General features: G+C 38.1%; 1 protein-coding gene across 6 annotated transcripts in view; it reads right to left on the reverse strand.

The window, feature by feature from the left end:
* The window catches only part of CIT (citron rho-interacting serine/threonine kinase), a 75,026-nt gene extending 65,793 nt beyond the window's left edge, over positions 1-9,233 (reverse strand). For all 6 annotated transcript variants that reach the window (XM_049805643.1, XM_049805641.1, XM_049805639.1 and 3 more), the window contains exons 1-9: positions 9,195-9,233; positions 8,692-8,817; positions 7,777-7,918; positions 6,321-6,496; positions 4,868-4,969; positions 4,511-4,653; positions 3,482-3,575; positions 1,918-2,121; positions 542-695 (exon numbers count right to left, since the gene is read on the reverse strand). In XM_049805643.1, coding sequence (XP_049661600.1) covers positions 542-695; positions 1,918-2,121; positions 3,482-3,575; positions 4,511-4,653; positions 4,868-4,969; positions 6,321-6,496; positions 7,777-7,918; positions 8,692-8,787 — 1,111 coding nt within the window. In that variant the 5' untranslated portion in view covers positions 8,788-8,817; positions 9,195-9,233. The remainder of the gene's footprint in view (positions 1-541; positions 696-1,917; positions 2,122-3,481; positions 3,576-4,510; positions 4,654-4,867; positions 4,970-6,320; positions 6,497-7,776; positions 7,919-8,691; positions 8,818-9,194) is intronic.
* Between the last annotated feature and the right edge of the window lie 12,592 nt (positions 9,234-21,825).

Genomic DNA, 21,825 nt, shown 5'->3' on the forward strand with positions numbered 1-21,825 from the left:
TAACTTCAAGGAAAAACTCCAATGCCCCTATGAATGATGATATTTTATCACCTACAGGAGCTTAAAAAAAAAACAAAACAACAAACCACAAAAAAACTTAAATGAACTTGGATCACAAGCAATGAAAGAGAGAAAGCTGAAGATACAACAAAAAAACATGAGATGAAGCCAAAATTAAGCAAATTGAGGTGGAAGAGGCCTCAAAGAACATACTGATACATTTTAATCTGAGGAAGGACATGGAAAGGACCATTTTGATTTTCCAGTCTATTGCCTCCAGTAATATGGCAATTGCAACAGAAATTCATATAGAAGTGTATTAAACTTCATCTTACCTTACAATTTTCACCTGAGATGTTAACATATCCTATCCAAAACCCAAAATTAATTGTCTTCTTAAAAACACTTGCTCCAGGACACAGTCCTGTTTCATTATGAAAAATTATTCAGATCAAACACACTTAAATACTCACATTGTACAAATTTTCATGTTACCCAAACAAACAAGAATTGTTTATAAATACAGTATTATTCTACTTACAGTTATGAATGTTATTCCAGTCAATTTTAGAAAAAAATGGATGGCAGCAGAGTCCCTCATAACCTAGCCTTTCCTTCTGCCCACAAAGCAGGCTCTGGATCAGATCAAGAAATTCACTACTAACTTTCACATCCTCTGGAAACTTCAGAAATCTCTGCATTAGAAGGAAAAGGATATTTGCTCAGTAGGAAAACAGACCCAGAACAGTAAGATTAAAATTCACTATTCTGAGAGATGTCAGGCACAAAGGATAAATATTTATAGCATACAAATAAAAGCATTATACATGTTTTCCAAATAGGTGTTTATATGCATTTAACGCAGTAAAGATAAGAGCATAGGAACAACCATTCCCAATCAGACAAATGGTAGCCCCAGATCACCATCTTATGCTGAACAATGGTCAACAGCATACAAAAATGGAAGAGTAGAACAAGACAATTCTCCAGAAAATTCCCCCAACTTCCAAGGATTTGTGGCTTATAATTTTCTGAACCAGCGATGATGTCTTTGTATTTTCCAGATCTCAATGGATTCTTCTTCTATGAATTTTACAAGACACTCCTTGAACACATATAAACATTCAGTAGCTGCAAACTTAGGGCAAAGAGCTCCCCAGCATGAGAATGTGCTGTATGAAGTATCCTTTTTTGTTTGTAACGTAGTTACTGCTGGCTACTTTCATTTGATGCCCCTAATTCCCATATTAGAAGAGATAATAGGCAACCAATCTTTGTTCACTTCCTCCCAGCTACACGTGATTTTTGTTTTTTTCTTTTTCATCCTACTAACCCCTACCATTCTATATGCTGCTTTTTGGACTGTTACTAAGAACTAAACTTACATTTGCATAGATTATAACATCAAGATATTCTTGACCCCACCACTGGGTAAAGTTGGGATACTTTTCCCTTCGTATGCATTGGTTTAAATTTATTTACACTAAATTTCACATGATGTTTTAATCATGCAGACACTCAATATCCTCAAGTCTTTTGGCAGCTCTTCATAGCTAGCTCTTACCTTTACTATCCAGGAACACTTAGAAAGCTTCAGAAACTTTACCAATCCAAAACTGATCCTTTCAATCCCTTTTCTAGGTTATTTTGGAAATGCTGCAATTATAGTTGCCTAAGATGGACAGCTAAATCTTTTCTAATTCATGGACTGTCGATGATTATTTTTAGACACCTGTTACAAAAAAACCAACTTCATATCTACAATACAGAGACATATAAAAACGATATAAAGCATATATTCTAAATATTTTATGAATATGACAAAGTAGGAAATATCCATAAGCTTCTTTTCTCAACATAAAAACATAGTCTTTAGTTAGTTTTTTTACTCAAGAACACGGAAGGAGTTCTCTCTACCTGGAAGTTCATGATGTTATTGAAAGTTTTTGCTGAAGTCCCTTCAGCAAACGGAGATCTTCCATAAATCATTTCATATGCAATGACTCCTAGAGACCACCAGTCACATTCTGGACCATAAGAAGCTTTGCCATCCCCATTCAACCCTGTTAGCATTTCTGGTGCCATGTAGTCAGGTGTGCCAACAGGTAGCTTGGCATTTACCTAGAAGCAAAGATATACCAAGTGAAATTACAGCACTTTCTGTTCTTTGGGATCTTGGTAATAAAACAAATCTTTTTTCTTTTTTTTTTTTTTTTAAATGAGAGACAATTTTCAGTCCTCCAAGTGAATTTTAAGTAATTGTAAGCAAGGCTGTTAAGCAAAAAGCGCAAGGTTAAAGAAACAAACAGAAAGCAAGCTATTTGGTATAAAAAGAGTCAAATTATCAGAGCTAACTGTTACTAGAAAGTACAAACAGCTACGGTAGAAAAAGCAGCATTCTAAAAAGCACAGGATTACTAAACAGTGATGTTTTAAGCAGTATACATAGTCTAGCACTACTGCTTCAGCTGGTATTAACAGGGACATCATAGCTGAAATTTCAAAAAAAAAAGTCAAATTTAGACATAAATATTCCCTGCCCTCATTCTACTCTGTGTCATCTCTACATTTTTACCTTGTGTATATGATCAGCAAGGTACTAATATTTGAATTTCTGGAGTGCTTAGAGAAGGTAATTCAGGAGCCAAGACTGCAATCATTTTTGCACTGAGTGGCATAAAGAATGAAACAAAACAGCAGGCAGACTAACACAAAAACCTGAAGATGATTGAAAAGATAGTGTGAAGAAAAAATTTAAAAGAAAAATGCACTGCAGAGAAGCACTGAAAAGGATGAACAGGGAAAACAAAATATGAGCAGTCACAATACTAAGAAAATGCTAGAAAAAATAAAAATTGTAAAACAAGACAGGGATCTGGCATAGAACTTCATATTCTCACTTGGATATATTTTAGTTTCAAATTTTCACTTGAAATTGTATGCAGTTACCTAAATTTACATGCAACTTATAAAAAAAACTGAACAGATTCACAGCTTTGAATATAGTGCTTTCTGGTGAGTAAAGCCCAGAACATTGGAATATGACTTATTTCAATCAAGAGCTCTCCGGTCTCCAAAACTATGCCACCTTAGTTACAACAAACACAATTTTCAGTCCAATTATGAACAATTATAAATCCACGTCCTTCTTTAAACACAGCATTGAACAGTTGTAAGAATCTCTGTAAGTACGATTTTGTATTGCAGTGCAGCACCATGAGAAAGTAGACCTGCCTTTACCTTTCTTGTGTATTATAATTTTAATAGCCAAATATATATCTACTGGGAGCTGCAAAAGATACTTGAGCTCATGTTTGAAAAGCCATTCATAAATGGAAAAATATCACTGTGAACAGATTCCATATTGGACAAGAAAGGCAGAAAAACAAAGTGCAATCAAGGAACAGATATAAAGTTAGTTTCTCTTTTTGACTGGACTATCCAAACAAGCCATAGACAAAGTTTAAATCCACATTATTACCATTTTGTTTACTGTCATTTTGGCAGCTGACCCAAAGTCCACCAGTTTAATGTGTCCTGTTCGGTCAATAAGAATATTCTCTGGTTTGATGTCTCTGTAAGCAAGAAAAAAGCAATCAGTAACCTTTCCACACCATTCCCCACAGTCACATCTAGATAACAGGATAACCCTATTCAGCTACACTCAACCACGTACTCAGTTGCACAAAATCTTAACAAGTGGGAGTCCTATTTCCAACTGTTGTTCTGTTTCCAAGCAAACATGAAAGTAGTAAAGTTCCCCTAATTTCATGTAAAGTTAATAATTATTGACAGAAGATGGAAAGAAAAGGTGGTTTTGCACCTTGACTACATTGTAACTGACTTACAGTGAAGTATTATATAGCTTTCTTCCCAAATTTCATCACAGCTTATTCCGTACATCTTTCAAATCCAGGCAGCTACCTTGCATTAGAAAGTCACAGCCTATGCTCTAAGTGCAGCTGCTACAGCTGCTTGGAACATAAAATACTTCATAACATTTCCAAAGGAATAAGTTTATTAAACACCAATATGATTTGAAAATGCATACAGTAACAGCCTTCAAGCCTTGATATGATCTTTAGAAAACATTGTGATATTTAACTATTCCAAAATCCTATACTGCCCTGTTCACCAATCAGCACACAACAAATTTTAACAATTACACAAATTTCCCACACTACTTGGTGCTAAAAGCAACAATCTCTGGAAAAGATTTTAATTTTTTATAGTGCAACATTAAGGCTTCTTTTTACTAAGCCTCCAGAAAATACACATAACAATCCTTTCTTGATACTAGTTTGAACTTTACATCAAAGTTAATGCCTTTAGCTACAATTATAGTTGGAGTCTGATTAATTTTCTAATTTTCTTTTCTGATACAGCATGTGAAATAGTGTCCTGAAAGAGGACGGAATATGAAAAAACCAAGAATGCATCATTCCAGAACGCTTTTTCTGGAATGATACTGATCAAATATTACGTGCAATGCAAAGCAGTCTTTACCTACCGATGTACATAACCCATCTGATGGACACTGTGAATGGCTAAAACCAACTCTGCAAGATAAAACTGCACCATACTCTCATCTAGTTGGTCCTCGTATCGGTTTAAGAGTGATAGTAAGTCCCCTCCAGGCTGATACTCCATAACCTACATAAAATTTTAAAGGAACAGATATAGTTCATATATCCAAAAGATATTGCATTCAACTCCTCTATGTTACGCTGGACACATATCAAACAGTGGTATGTAACAGAGGAAAATTTACAGAAGATGAGCGCATTTCAACCATCACATTGTTCTTCAACATAACAATGGCAATAGTGTTCAATAGAGGAGAAAAGAAACAAAGTCTAGGCATTACCAAGTACAGATTTTTCTTGTCTTGAAATGCATATTGTAACTGTGGAATCCATGGACTGGTGCTTTGAGATAATATACTGCGTTCTTCCTCAAAAAATGACACCTATAAAAAAAAAGGAAGTATTCAGTTACATCATGGTGAAAACGAGATAGAATACATTAAAATCCCCTAGTTTTAGAAAGATTTGAGTCTGTGCCAAAGGCACACATCACACAAAAATTACACAGAAAATATCAAATGCTATTTCCTTGTGATTTGCACCTTTAAAAAAGTAATTTTACTCATTTGTTTTTACCGTTCCCCTCCCACCTTCCATTGTCTAGCTTGCTTTCAACTGAATAGTCCGTGCAGCAAAGGCCAGCTTCCCTTTCAAACTGGTGAAGCATCTACCAGTCTGGAGTGCAATCTTAGTTGACCTCTTCTAGACTGGCCCTAATAAAATAAAACTAATCTCAAAAGAATCAGACAAACAGAAAAGAAGCTAGAGCAATTATGAGGTAGCATCTACAGCTAATTCAGTAATAAATTCATTGTATGGTATTAAAATACAAGGCTTTCTTGAAATCATCTTCTAGCAACTATTTAATTATTCAGATGTGCAGCCAGACAACAAGAAATTAATTACAAAGATACTGCAAGTTCATTTAGATGAACATTTCCTACTTTCACTGATCCACACTCAACAAGACTGAGCAAGTGTCATATTGAAGGTAGTATCACACTTTGCTTTCTCATCAACCTATGCCATAACAAGAGTAATTTTAGTTTATCTTCATTTATGATAGCCACAAACAATGCTAAGGGATCTCAGGAACAACCTAACTGCACCAGATATTGGGAACAACCGATACAGATATTGCTGTATAAATTCACGAGGTCTTTCATGGAGTATCTCTGTCCTACTTGTCATCTCATGTCAGTGAAAGATTAACTTCTGTTTCTCACCAAACTATGGTAACAACCTCCATTATCCCTTTTTTAAGTTTTCAAGTAACACATTTCTCAAGCTAGTGAGAGGCTCTCCATAAAAATCCAGTCACCACAGTTTGCCTTCACACCCACTCTTGACATTCTACGTCGCTCTTTAAAATAAAAAAAAAACCCAACACCTTAATGAATAGATTGCCTGAAAATTCAAGCCATCATCAAGCCAGTCAATACTGATCCAGTATTTTCTTCATCTGTTTCTTCTTGTCTTACAATTAGATGGTAAGCTCTTTGAGACAAGAGACATTTTTTTGTTTTGGATGGCACCTCACCCAACAGATTCATAGTCTGTGACAATGGCTTTTAAACACAGCAGAACTACACACAAATATATTACTTCACTGAAATGTAGGATGATCCTTCTCAAGATACACTTTTAACTTAATTCTAATAGTAGTGACAAAAAGGAAATGTTCAACGAATTGTAATTTATCGTTCTACTGTCATAACAGAAAAATATACATACGTGCTCCTGCGCCAACAAGGACTCCTTGCTCATCACTTTCATAGCATATACATCACCAGTAACTTTCTCTCTTACTACTTTTACATCTGCAAAGTGACCACTGCCAACCACACTCTTTACTTCAAAATCCTTCACACTGGGTTGCAGTTCCTTTAATTCAGCTATAGCCTCTGCATCTATAAAAATAAAATACTTATTTTTACATTAGCCAACTGGCACTTCATAACAAACACAACATCAAAAACGGGGAATAAAACAAAAAACAAACCAAAAAAAATTTAGTTCCAGACTCTCAAGAAATGTTAAATCATTCCAGAAGACGCTTCTTAAAAAAAAACAGTATGCATAAGAAACTAGAGAAAGACTGTATTAATGCATGGTTAAGACTGAAATATGGGACATAAAAAAGAATCAGGAAATGTTAAGACAGTTCCCATAGCAACCATAATTCTGTCCCATTCATAACATCATAGGCTGATAGCCTCTTTTGTTTCTAATTTCTTTCCAACCATCCTTTACCAATACAAAGTGTATTCTCTAAATATGAGGGCTTTACCCAGCTGAGTTCTGAGTCAAGTGGCAGGGTTTTCTCCTCTGCCTGTGGGAGGCACTAGTCTATTGTCTAACAAACAACCGTAGACATTTATTTCAGATATTCAGTTCAAGTTTTCCATTAACTAGTTTCAACCAGCATGCACTGTGATAATCAATTGCTCACGGTAGATTGTTGTAAAAATACTTCAGACTAGCAGAAAATTACTCTCCGCTAGTAATATCTAGAAACTGTTGGATGGAACGATTATAGAGAGCATGATAAGTTACTTTTAATCAAATGGCTTTCTAGTATATCTTAATAGAAAAATTGATGAAACTTTTTGTTTCTTTTCCCCAAAAAGAATCTGAGTACATTTTCAGTAAAATATTTACTCCATCAGAAATTATATTTCTGAAGCACAGAATTACTATTTACGAGTTATACATGCAAAATTTGGATAACATATGGAATCCAAAAGATTACTTCAAGCTGAAAGAGCCAAGGATTACCAAGTTCCTTTCTAGGATTTTTTTTCTCATACCTCTAGTCACTGTCCTGCTCTCATCTTATGACATCCTTCTATTGTGTGTACTTGGACCTTTGCCGTATGCAGTACTCGGACACTTTTAAGAAAAGTGTCTTCTCAACTATAAATACAGTACAGACTAAGAAGGATGGACATTTGAGTCACAGCACTTCAAAAATCTACTTGTGTTTGATCTTTTTGGAACTGAATAAAGCCTTACTAAGATTGCCAAGATCCCCTTTGCAATGTTGGGTCTGCCCACAAAAAGTCAAGTGCTCAAAGTCCTGGGTTACAGTCACTAGTGAATAAAAGCAACTAAAGCATTATCTAAACATTCAGATTCTTAAGGACTGCCTTTTAAAATGACATCTGAAAATCAGTCTAAGCAAACTTACACTTCTTGACAAAGTTGCCAACATGTTTAATTTTCATTAAAGTGGGGTTTCTGCATTCTTCAAAAAGAACGAATAAAGAATCAAGGATGCCTTCCCGGGAGAGAGGAGACATCTGCTGTTGAGTCACAAAGAGTGGCTTCCCCTGGAAAAAAAAAGATGCAACAGCAGATGGAGTCTCAGACAACAATGAAAAGCCTCAAATCAATAACATATGTATAGAGCAGATTATATATTATTCATTTAAAAATCACTACTTCAGAAATTGGACAAACGATACAGAAGTGTGAGGTAAATATATCAACTCACTATGTCCACTCACTATGTCTGTAACAGCTGTTACAGGTATTTTAGTTTTAGACAGAGCAATCCTTTAAAGATTGTTAAAGTTCAAATCACAGCTTTCTTGAAACTATCTACATCCTACTGATGACTCTGATCTTACTGGCTTTTTTTCTTGACATTGTACCATGTGGGTTTTTTCATGGTACAAATAGTTTAAGCCATCAGTACCATTATGAGCTCTAGAAGGAAAAGCTGCTGAACCTCAGATGATCAAATAGCAGCTGGTTAGGGAAATCCACCTCATGACAAACCCTTAGCTAAATCACCCATGAAAAAAACCTGCATTACAGGACACAGAACGCAATACTCCATCTTGATGTGGGAAAATCCACTCAGGCTAAAACATTAACAGATGCACACGAACATACAACCAGCTACTATCCACTGAACTTTGAGCAAACTAGATACACGCTTTGAACGGTAACAAGTCATCCCCTTTTACCTCCTCCTCCAAAGAACCACACAGGCACACTTTTTAGTGTCCACACAAACAAGCAGAACTGTATTTTGATATGCTGGGTATGGACACAGATGAAACTGAGATCAGCCAATCTCAGGCCAGACGTTCTTTACCTGAAAGAGCAGATTTAGCCGAGAAATTCGGCTGCTGATGGGCTCCATTGGTCCTGCCTCTACTGGATTTCGGGCACCGCATTTAAACTTCAACATCTTTACCTATTATCTTGTATAAAAGATGACCTGAAAAACAGAACAGGGACTTTCAAGCAGAGGCATTTGAACGGGCGACTTTAAATAAAAAAGGGGGATAAGGAGTGGGTACGATTTCAGCAGCATTTGTACTTCCTTGGAGACAAAATTTATCAAAGCTAGCGAGTTTGAACGCATCCGGACTGTCACAGCAAGGAACGTGGTGTTGGGACAGGCGGGGAGAGGGAAAGCCTGCCCACGGAAAACAAACCCTGCCGGCGCCGAGCCCCCCAAGCGGCGGCGTCCGCGGTTGGCGGAGCCGGACCCCGCGCTCCCGCAGCAGCAGCGGCGGCTCCCGGCCTCCCCTCAGCGCCGCCGGCGCGATCCCCGGCCTCCCGCCACCCCCCGCACCGCTCTCCCCGCTTTACCGCCATCCAGGTTTGAAAGCGGCGAAGGGCGTGTTCCGGCCACCATCACTTCCGATGACGGGCGCCGAGCGCCCCTCCCCGCCTCAGCCAATCCCGAGGCCGGCCTGGCGGAAGCGCGAGTCGTCACGAGCCGTAGACCTCCCCAGAGGAGCCGCTGGGGCCCCTGGGGACGTCAGCGGTGCGTCACCGCGCCGAGCGAGGCGGGCGGTTAACGGTTTTAACCGTCGAGCTGGCGGTCTGTCAGGTCTGCCTGCCGCCTAGGTGGGGGTCGGTGTCGCAGGAGGGCCGGGAGGCGGGCCGCTTCCCCCGCTCCGCTTCCCCCGCTCCGCTCCGGGCCTGGGGGGGGGGGGAGAGAGGCCGCGAAGGGCCGTTCCCGCTCGGCGGGAAGCGGGGTGAGGTGAAGGGAAAGGCAGGGCAGGGCCCCCGCGGCCTCCAGCCGGGCGAGTGTCGGAGAGCGCCGTGGGCTGCCGCTGAGGAGCTGCTCTGCTCTCCTCTCACGGGTTTGTTCCCGTAAAGCGTACACCACTTGCCCTGTATTTTACCTCTTTTTTTTTTTTTTTCCTTTCCTTCCCCTTTGCCAAATCTTAAAAGGCAAAAATGACTCATTCTTAATAGTTCTGACTGGAGCTAGTTCAACTGTAGACTAGACGTCATAGTTGGCAGCTGCTAACTGCCAGGTAGGGCAGCCAGAGGGGAAATAAAAATGTTTGCAGAAGCGTTAAATTTTTCTTCAGTAAAATGCTTATTTGACTTTTATGTTCCTATTGGGGGGGGGGGGGAGGTTGGGTTTTCTTTGTGATATGTATGGCCATTTTATTCATATATAGGGTAATTAGCTTTCAAGTGAAGCGTTGGTGAAAACGTTCCAGCTCGGCATCCCCTCTAAAGCGCCTACGTGCTATCCATCAAAATGTTAAGTGGAATGCAGCATGACCTTGTTTAACAATGGATCAGTGCAGTGATGTCAGTGGAGAACATCAGCATGAAGCCTTGATGCTATCTGCAAACATCACAGTTATGCAAAACACAGGATGCTATTTCAAAGTACAGTTCATTGTTACAGAGTGTCTTGGCAGGATTTAAGCTGGTAACAGAAATCTAGGTGATGGGGTTCCTTAAAAATAATCGTGTTGCATCATGACATAAAACAAGATGCTTTGCTATCCAGCAATCATTTTAATTATGCTAATACTGGCTTGGCATCTAGCTGATAAAGTAATGCACTGATGGACTTATATTATGACTTATACAAATCATTTTACAGATCTGTGCTTCCTTCCACCTCTTCCAGTCCATCCCAGGAACACTGACATATTTTCAGTGTATTTCTTATCTCAAACTTACATAGCTGGGTTCCTTTCAAGTTATTAAATCTGAAAGAGATTTTTAAATCTAATTTATTGTCCACCACCTGCAATGCCAAATTGCTTTCTGGATTCCACTGGGCACACTGTCATTGTCTTATGTCTCATCCACAACTGCACTGCACAGGAGAGAGCAGCTCTTAAAAAGAAGTGCAATGAAGAGCTTCCTCTTCACAAACTGGTCAGTTTTTATGCGAGTGCATTTTAGTAAAATACCACATCCTGCCTTGATATTTGGAACCCTATCATGTCTAAGGGTACTCTGTCCTAGATTTTGGACAAGTCTCATTGTCTGCCATCGAAACTTAAGAGGAGAACTTCAGGCTCCTCTGCCTTTCCCTTTCTCCAGCTTACCTTCTGCACAAATGCCATTAGCCCCCCTCTTTCAGCTGCCAAATTTACTGTTAAATATCCACACTGTTTCTAATGCCACTTGGGATATTACCGTGTCTGTACATTAGTTTAGATTTTGAAAACAGGGAAAGCAGAAGAGCTCGGTTCTCTCTGATAGCTCATTTCCATGTTGTGTTCAATAACAAGGTGTGGCTGATTCTCTTTCCATCTTCTCTGCAGGATGGTGTAGAACAGCTGATTCACAAACAGGATGAGGAGATGGGCCATTAAAGGTTTCATCTCATCCACATTAGGCTACCCTTTCCCTTCTACAACATGAACGCTAGCTCTGGGTCTCCCACTCAATATCCCAAATTTGACCTGCCAGATGAGCTGCTTGGCTAACAAGTCTGCCTCAGCTGGATAACTGGCCTCTCAACTGCCCAGCAGGTTCAACAATGGTATGAGTTTAGTTGCTACAATTTTCATGTTTAAAACTTAATTTTTTCCAAATAAAGATTTCTTTGTTTGCATATTGTCGAGTGCTTGCAAGCAAAGAAGCTGGCTGTTAAAAGCATTGTTTGGGACACATACAGTTTTTGTCGTAATTTAGGTGGGGGCTCAAGTTAGATTAGTTCCCTTTAAGAAGACCCTTAGATACATATTTTGCCAGGAGCAGCCATGTGGTAGAAGATCACTTGCTGTTTTTTCTTCTTTGTCGCTGTGTAAAAGACTCACATAAACAAAAATGTCTACCAGCAAAATGAAATAGTAGCATAAAAATACAGCTGCACCAGAACTGGTATCAAACATTAAGAAAAGAAGCTGAAGTGGCAGATGGGGGGAGTAGAGGGGAGAGAGAAAAGCTGTGCAGTTTCAGTGATAAAACCTCAGTACCTATTTCTGATGTCTCAGGTAAAAAAAAAGAAAAAAAGAAATACCTTTCAGAAGAACATGTGTTTTGTTTTTCTTTAAATTGGTGATCTGAAGTCTTCAGAGTGAAGGTGATGATTCCTTCATACTTCCGATATTTTTATCAAGAGCAATCATAGTACACTAGTTCTTCGTCTTTGTAACAGTCAAATTATGTATCGCTTCTTGATCTTGACAGCTACTCCTGTGGATAACCTCACTACTTAGCTTGAAGGATCATCAGCAGACCTGCAACTGTACAAAACAAGGGCTTACTCCCTACTATTAAATTAATAGATCATTCAAAAGCATAACAGAATAAATAGCTCTATGATTTTCACTAAACAGGTCCCAATATGGTGCTCAACATGTTTTGACATCTCGCCATGCACTGAATTGGTTACCATCTGTTTGGCATTTTTTGATTATAAGAGCAGGGGTTTCCCTTTATTTCCTTGGCCAAAATTCTCCTCCCTCATGCTGTTGTATAGTGCGCCAAGGTGACCATGTTCCAAAGATTGCTTGTCACTGTAACACCCTTCAGGCTTGCTCAGGGTCTAAGACACTAAGTAAATGTAAAAGTAAAGGATCAGGCATGCAGGTATGCCAACTTTTTGCCAAGAACCTGGCACTCAGATTCTCATCCAAACTAACCGCCATATTTTAATGGGCGGAGAGATGCCAAATCCCCCCTAACACCATCTGGCTGTGAACTTCTGTATTTACAGCAGCATCACTCTTAAATATCTTCATCTTTGGAGCAGCAAGACACTCGCGACTGCTCTCAGGATGCTAACTTCCTAAGATTTACATATAGCTGGAAGGTAATAAAAAAAGGCTTGTGCTATCACAGTTCTAAAAGCTAAGCATGACCAAAAAATCCTATTTTTTGTCCCACCTTGGAAATCTCAGCTCTGTCATTTCCAAATTTTAATGCTAATCTATTCATGCAGACTAGTAGCAGTTTGCAACCTAGGCTTCCAGAGTATGTGGACCCCAGAAATAAATCTTATTCTTCAGTGATTCTTTTGTTGAATGTTATGGCTGGCCTTTACCATAGCTAATCTATATGCATATGAAAACAAAAAAATTAATCATCCCTGATCAGCTCCATGCCTTTCTTTAACTCACCAGTATTTAAAAGACCTTATAATAAACCAAGCTCTTCCTTTTTTTTTTTTCCTAGCCCTATCCCTGATCATAGCTGGGTTACCACTTTCTGTATCAAAATAAAGGGTTAAACTTGGCTGACTTGAATACTATCATAAACCCTTGCTAATAGTAGCTCTCACCATTGCTTAGATCCTAGGCACATTTTTCTGCACTTTCTCTTCCCAAACTATCACAAAACATCCAACTTAGATGTAATAGTCATGCATGCTACAGGTGACAGAAATACTTGCATACTACATCTTCAGGAATACAATTATGGAAGAGGTAAGTAAATTCCTTTTCAGAGAAAGATATGAAGGCAAAGAAATATAATCGCCAGGGAAACAATTATATTGTCTTTCCTTCTGCAGTATTTTTAATTTCCTTCTCAGAATTTTTGGAAGAAGTTCACTCTGCAATCATTCTCCTAGGATAAGCAGAAAGGAAATGAAACTTTAAAAGACCTAAATGGCTGTTAGGTGTTTCTTCCTTAGACTTCCAGTAGAAGTTAGGTACAGAGCTACATCTGATAATATTCTTCAAGGTTATTTTGACTGAAATATTAAAGGCCTTTTTTGTTTGTATTAGCAATATGTTAATAGTATTATATAAGTGCTAATGTTCACTGTGGAGTTTTTTATACATTGCTTTTATTTTCTTTATATTTACAGAAGTAAAATCCATTAAAATAGTGTTTTAAATGCACATGATAGCCTTCCTATTAGATACATAGCCATCATCCATCTTTTTATTTATTTATAAAAATGCAAACAGACACATGGTGCTCTTCAGCCCAAATCCCAGTTCTGAGGATTCCTCCTTCCAGCACATACCGTTCAGTGACTACCCATGTTTTCTTACCAAACTCTCCTAACATACAGCCATATGTTGAATTTCTCTGTAAGCCAAAACATAATCATGCTAAATTTCTGGTGTGACCAAAATGAAATGGTAACTGAATTGGGTCACTATTTTTATGTGTGAACTGAGCATTTAACCACATGAAAGTGAAGCTTTTTTTAATCCAAATTGTCGTCCACTTTAATTTTTTTTATATTTATCCTAAAACAAATACCTCATTACTTTCTGGAGAAATAATTCACTAACTGTTAATTTTCACTAATGCAGTGAAAAGTGAATGATCTTTTATATATCTCAGCTGCAGGCTTCCTTTGTGCTATCACAGGAACACCCTTGATTCCAAAAAAATTATTTTATAGAAAGCAATTTATTAAACCTCACGATCTGTCAAGACACATGAATATTGATGTGTTCACATTAACATCTCCTGAAGCAGCTGAAAACTAAATTTGTCATGACTTAATGGGAATTATATGTTGCAGAGCAACAAGTGACAGGGTTTTAATTAAAGCAAAACTGACAAAGTATGTGAGCAACTATAATAAACGTATTGTTTTGTTTAGAATGTAGCTAAAGAACTACTTGCATGTTTTTATTGTTGTGGAAAGAAAGGCAATGTTGAACTCTGTTTTAGAAGATAAAACCTAGAATAGGACAGGTGCAATTTATCATCTGGAAATTGCATATAACAAAATGCTCGGTTAATGTGGAATTTAGATATGGTAATCACGTAAAAGGTGGCCATATCAAATTATATTTTACCTAGATTCAAAAAGAAGATATGAACTGACATACCTTTATACTGAAGATACCAAATTCTTTTGAGAGCACAATTAAAACTTATTATTAGAATTTAATCTTATATTGGTCTTAGGATGATTGAATTCTAGATGTTCACAGAAGTACTTTTTTCCTTGCCTTAAATCAACAAATCCACAGGAAAGACACCCTTTAGTTTACTACAACAATAATTTGCTTGCTTGTGGGATGGTCATTGCTGCTTCATTGCCACGTGTTGGAATTTCATTTAGAAACTTGGCATTCCTCACCCTCCTGTGGGCTGCAGAACATTGTGTATCCTGATTTGTGGTGAAAGAATGTCTGACTCAAGCCTGTCCATGCACTATATTCAGAAACTGGAAATCTGACCATCATCAAGGGAAAGTGCCCCAAATGATTCATTCTGTCTTAATATAAGTAGTAGGCTCTTAGTTGATCTCTGTCCCTGAGATCAGCCAGAAACAGAGATGTGCCAGACAGACATCTCCCTATCCAATATTGATGAGTAGCAGAGCCATGCATACCCATAAATCTCTTTGGCTGACTTCCAGAAAGGTGTAAGAATGTGAATTAATTTAGGAGTTAGCTAGATGGCGTTGAAAGATACTCCTATGTCACTATACCATTGTGATTTTGGGGACAACAGGTCTAGTTATTGTTTGGAGTTTTCTGGAATAAATACGGTTAGATTGATGTTGAAACTACACTATGTAAGAAAATGGCAGGCAGCCATCTGGGGAGAGAAGCATCACTAAATCAGTTTTCCACTGGAGTGGAAAACATCCCCCTATTTGAAACAAGGACGTTTGTTAGTTTGCGTTTTGGTTTGTTTTTTTTAATAGGTCAGTTCAATGCCAGTTGCAAATTACAATTCACTTGGGAAGAGCCTGTTCGTATCAAATCCACACACTGAGGCAATTGCTCCAGTCATCTCTGCTGTAGAAGTCATTGGGAAGTATAAGGTGCTTTCCTGCAGCCCAGTGTTGGCTGACAGATGTAGCTACAATGTACTATAGAGTTCCATGATTTGTTATCTAAAAGCAAAATAAAACCGTTTGCTCTTACCTACAGTTTAGTAAAACAAATACTGTCAGACTGAAGCATCAAAATTAAGTATTAAAATAGATTAAACAAAATATGTCTGTTAAAATTATGTAAGCTCTCTTTAAAAAAACCACAACTTTTTACTAACTCTGGTGAATTAAGATACAGAGGTAGACTTGGCTTCTTCGTATGACTGAACTTGAAATAAATTCTGTCTTTTTCCTTTTCAAGATTTATTCCAAAAGTTCCAGTAAACAATAATCTGTGCACTGCAGCCTTATAGGCATGGTGGCAAGAATGAATAGGGGAGAAAAGAACAATAGTAGCACTTTGTTCAGAGTATAAATAAAAGAATCAGATGAAGCAATGACAGCTTTAATGTAGAAGGACTCTTCCAGGTAAGACTAAAAGTAATTTAGATATGATTGCCTGTCTATTTTTTAATTTGGAATCACGATTTTGGTACTTTACAGATTTAAGATGTTCTTGCTCTGAGTGGGTGTGTTCATTCCTGTCTTGAAGAACTCAGCAATGGCAGCCTACATGTTACTTTATTTAATTCTTCTAGAATTAGTTCTATACTGTTTGCTTGGAGGCCAAGAAATATTTTACAGTGACTATTGTGGGATTCTGATTTTTAAACAGCCTTTCCGTGTTAAGAATTGTGATGGATAAGTGATTAAGAGATAACACTGACAAACAGTGAAGTAACTTAATGCTCATATAGGAATTGAATGACAATTTCTGGCTGCTCTGGAGGTCCCTACGTGGTCAAATTGCTCTTTCTGGAGTGCTGTTCACCATTCCTGATGGTGATTGGTGGGGCTTACATTGTTTTCTTACACTTTTAAATTTCCTTTCCTACCTGAAAGGAAAAGGCTACAAAACCAGTATATTCTTCCTCAAACAAAAAAAAAGCATGGTGGGAGGTTGTTGCAATGATGCAATGTTCATGGTCTGCCAAGGAATTGCATTTAGCCATTTTTAGCTAAAGGCTGGATACTAAAATACAAGTCTTGAAAGAGGAACGGAAACTCCATGCAAAAGAGTTTCTGTGGAATAAACATTTCCTGCAAAAAAGGGGTTAAGGCTACTTTTCTTTTTTTCCTGTGTTTTTTAAGTACTGCAGATGAACTTAAAGTTTAAAAAATGGCTTTTTAATAAAAGGCGTTTTTATGCTACTGTTGCAAATTCCTCTATAATTGAATGAATTACATAAGTAGTAAGGTAAAATATTTTCTACTGTCTGCTCTTTCCATCACTCAGCTATCCAGTTTTCCTCAGAGCAGTGAGTCTTTTGCATTGATTCTCTGAAATTTTGAAATGGATCAGATGCAGCATTTATGAATTGTGTCAGTGGATGAAAACAGCTCATAGCAATTACTTTCTTGGAAACAAATGGAGAGGTGCAGACTTGTTGGGGCATAGTGCATAGTACAATTCATAAACCTTTTAAACATGAAGCAGAAAGTCAGCTTTTCATATTAAACAATAATCAGAAAAAGCCTAATAGCTGACCTCAAAGTGACGAAAACAAACAAACAAAAAATCTATGCTAAGGAATTGTTATTTGCTAACAACCTTGCTAAAGCAGAACACCAGCTACCACTTAAAGTCCTCCAGAAGACAGCAGTAAAAGCAGCGGAGGAGGCCGAGTTCTGCATCAACTCAATCCACCATGACCAGATATTAGGAAATAAAGATTTTGCATTTTAGAATACAGGATGCTGGAATAAAATAGTATTCGCACACAGGCTGCATAGTTTGTTGCACCTTTGTCTTCTTCATGTTCTCCTGGGTTTCACTCTGATGCCTTTTAGTACCCCAGCACCAAAAGATGATATATTATTTAGTTCCTGTGAATAAGAACAGCTGTTTCTCTCTTGAAAAGGGCTCTTCAAATCCTACTGTTTTTCTGTTTTGCCAAGCTGGGATTCTTCAGCACCAAACTGAGCCAGAGGCACAGACAGGCAATGCTGGCAGTGGTGTTCAACAGCTGTGTACAGTCTGCTAAAGGATGGCTCTTCTGGAACCAGTCTTCCCACCTTATATGTAGCTTCTTGGGACAAAAATGCCATCTCAACATTCAAAAAGATCCAATAAACAGGCTGAGACAAGGTATTTATAAACTATGAAGGTACAGGAACAAGCCTGTCTCATCACTCTGTTGTCAACTGCCCAGCTGTGGTATGAGCAGGACACACAACTCCCACAGCATGAATCAGGAGTACCAACAGATCAGAAAATGGCAACTGCTAAATAACATTTTTCTTTTCATCCCTCTCAAGTCTTTTGTAAGGGGCCATTTCTGCCCAAGCTGCATATAAATTGTACACTGTTAGTAGACTGATGCTCTCTCGCTTTATCTGTACAGTGCTTCATGTCAAAACCAGGAGACTGCAGGACTTCAATCATAAAGAAAAAAATAATCGATAAGCCTAGGCAGCTTGTGACGCTTTGTGACAGATTTTCACTGCCTATATGGCTATATATTAATTTGGACCAAAATAGTTAACACTGCACTTGCATGCAAAAAGAAGTCATCTGCTTCTTATCTAATGTGTAATTCAATAATTCCTATAATTGATCTTCATTGACAGTTTATGCAAGCTCACTCACCCACACTGCACATACTGTGCTTCCTGACATAATTCCCAACATAGACTATGATATTTCAACAGAGGAAGCTTGTTAAATCAGGTCAAACAAAATAAAGAATCAGAATTTCCTGCAATTCCGTGCAGCTGTCTGACTTTTCACCCTCCCCGTGTCATCCATCCCTCCCCTGTCTGTCCCTGCCCCCGCCCCCCCCCCCAAAAAAAGAATCCCAAGTATTGCTATTTTTGTAATGGGCTAAAAATACAAAAACCAGTTTTGTTAAATGTTGATAGGCTTCAGAAGAAAAACACATCATCATTTTTTTCCCTAGATGCTGGACTGTTACTGTTGATCAGACATAACTGCCAGTCTTTATTGTTTCCACGTAGTTTGATTTTCCCTGGAAGTGCCATATATATTCTAATGATCTGCTGAATTAAAAGAATTCTAAACTGGTTCTCAATTGATGAGATGGTATTTCTAAGATAGGCCAATAAAGGACATTTTCTCTCATTGACAAAGCAATATAAAAATTATGGAGGTGATAATGGGTCTTCAGGTGTCTGAAACAGTGATATGTGATTTCTGAGAAACACAAACAATAGATGCATTTTCCATTTACAATTCTTGTAAAGAAAGAGGAACATAATGTTTCTGTTTTATAAACACAATCCCTTGCCTAGCCAGTACTCTCCAACTATTTCAAATTACTCTTATTCTCCAAAGAACTGAGATATAGGAAGAGTTTAACAGACTAACAACTCATAGATACGATTAATGGTAGCAGAAAGCCAGACCAAGTTAAATAGAAGCTTGCTAAAATACTAGACACAAAAGGCTGGAAGATCATTTCCAGAGCATATGCTAGCACTGGGAACTCCAGGTTTAATTTTCTATAAATACAAAGAAAACTCCAGCTTTTTAAACAAAGCATTATTGGAAGCTCAGAGCGAGGCACTTTTCCAAAGATGTAGATTCCTTTATTACAGATTCTCTTTCCAACTGTAAGACCTAATTCTATAGCAGTTGAGCAAATGATTCCCATAAATAACTTCCTTCACCCACAAGCCTTTTCCCCTATCAGCCGGGGGGAGGCTCTTAGGCTAACTACCAACTGTGCTGCTGAATGATTTTCCAATTTCTGATGGCTATAGCACTTCAGGTTAGTTATGCTACACCTTACTGAGCTAGTAAGTCATCAGGAGAAAAAGGAAAGCAACCAAGGGTGACACATGTGCAGACACAATAAAAATCACAGTAGCCCGCACTTACTGTTCATGTCGACAGCAAGTTCCTAGGGAGGCTTCTGCACAGGAGAGGGATTTTGGTGTGCTTTGAGGAGTAAGACAATATTTCATGAGCTCTGCAGACGTCTCATTTCATGTGGAAGCATTTTCTTCTTCCCACAGTGTAACTTCTGAAACACTAAACAAAAACGTGTGAAGGGCAAACCCATAAATATTTCAGTTATTTGTATACAAGTTATTCTTTTGGATTTAAAAAATGGAGTAAAACTGACACAGCATGTGTCTTACCTGTCACTGACACTGAACAGCACAAAACTGACCCAGGGAGTAGCAAGGATTACTAGCTCTGGGCCAGACTGTGTGGCATGGGAAAGCCATATAGCTTCTTTTGGGAGGATATTCAATAATGCTTTAGAAGGTAGTTACTTCCCTCCCTTTTGGCCTTTGTTGAAATTTCTTCACTTAAACATAAATTTAGGGAAGCAATATTCATCTATCTATGCAATGTCTTTGAATGAAAACAGTGAGGGAAAATATAAAAATTAAATTCTTCACACAAGGCTACATCAGACACTAGCCTAAAAGAGGATGATTAAAATAGGCAAAAACTATATTCATTTAAACTAAAGTGTTCTTTTAATAGTAAAGTGTTTCTGAAAGAAACCAGATACCCAAATATGTGGGGAGATAATGCAAGCTAGCCCACAGCACTGAAATAATGAACATAAGACTTTTGATGACTCTTCTCTTCCTGCCCGACAAGGCTGATTTCATGTGGTTTATACGATCTTGTCAGGCAAAGGTCCGGAAGCTTTATAAAACAACCTGATCTCCGAGAGAGAGGAGGATCACAGTCAAAACCACAAAAGGTAAGAAAGGGCAATCAGCCAAACCAAGCTCTGCTGGAGAGCCTGAATTGCTGTAGACTTCTATCATAGTCTCTGCGTCTAAGATGAAAGGCCATCAAATAAGCAAAACATGCACATGATCTCTACATCCTTTTACAACAGCGTGCCAAAGTATTCATCAATCCCAATGAATAATATTTGGCTTCATGTTTGTCACATCTCTTGTTTGTCACATTGCAGGTCATGCTGCTTTCACACACCCCATGGGAGAAGTAGACTGTGAATTCAGACCGAGGTTGAATTAAATGTTCATAAATGACATAAACAATGAGACTGAGCTTGCCTAGCCTCTGCAGGCATGGAATGCTATAAAGCAAAATTTAAAAATGGGAAACCAGAATAGAAGTTACTTTATCAAGGTAATGTTCATATCTGAATTTCACTCCCATATAGATCATGTGTGGGTGAATATTAGGTTTAAGCACTTAACTGAATGCTGAATATGTTAGTGACAAATATGGTCTATGCACTTCCTAAAATGTCTAGAAGTATGCAAAGCAATAATATGGGAAAGGCAAGACAGAAAGACAAAGGAAACTTTTAATCTTAAGGTTTATTTTTAGGTCATATATTGAATGAAGGTTTGGCTTTTCCATAGAACACCCACACCCATGCAGCAGAGCAAAGATTTTGATGAATGTCATACCCAGAGTATCACAACTTTCTCCATGGTTGGTTTTTTTCATATAATGTAGTTAGTTAATTAGATCTCCTCTGATCAATCATTGAATTACCGCTTCAAAAGGCATTATGATATGATGAGAGTGCCTCGCAGCAGTTAAACACTTTGATTTTTCTGTCCTAACACATTTACAGCTAGTGTGAACTAGGTTCTCCCAGCAGGAATAAAGAAATACTTTTTCTTTTTTAAATTACAAGCACAATTTATCTCACAATTTAAAAACTGACCAGTAAAATTACTGTAATATGGATTCATTCTCTCCCCTTCTCCTTTCTGGTATTTAAGACTAATCACTTTCATGTTTTCCATGTGTCTTATGTATTGATTTCAAGCTCTTTGGAGCTGCAACCTTCTCTCTTGCTCATGTTCTATTCGGCTCTTTTAATACCACCACTGTTACACATCTGTGACTTCAGCTCTGTTATAACATCTCCTTCCTTGATACTCAGGAGTCTGTCTCAGAAAAACAAAGTGCAGTCATTACACGAAGATACTAACACAATCTCTTTTGTTTTCCTCTTGTGACATGGCTATTGAGGAGAAATTGAAGATCTAAGGGTTAAGACTGTAGGTCAGAACTTCAGCATGAGATTTGTGCGTGACGTGGCATTGGGGACTGTTGGCTAGTTACTGACTTGGCTTCTCTTCAACCCTGTGTGAAAGAGGAACAGTGATTACAGGACAGTGTTACCCCAAGACTTGCCTCATTATAGTTTCTGTGAAGAGTTTTGGACTCCTTGGAAAGCAACA

This window comes from Accipiter gentilis, chromosome 7 (assembly GCF_929443795.1).
Source record: "Accipiter gentilis chromosome 7, bAccGen1.1, whole genome shotgun sequence".
Lineage (NCBI taxonomy): Eukaryota > Metazoa > Chordata > Aves > Accipitriformes > Accipitridae > Astur > Astur gentilis.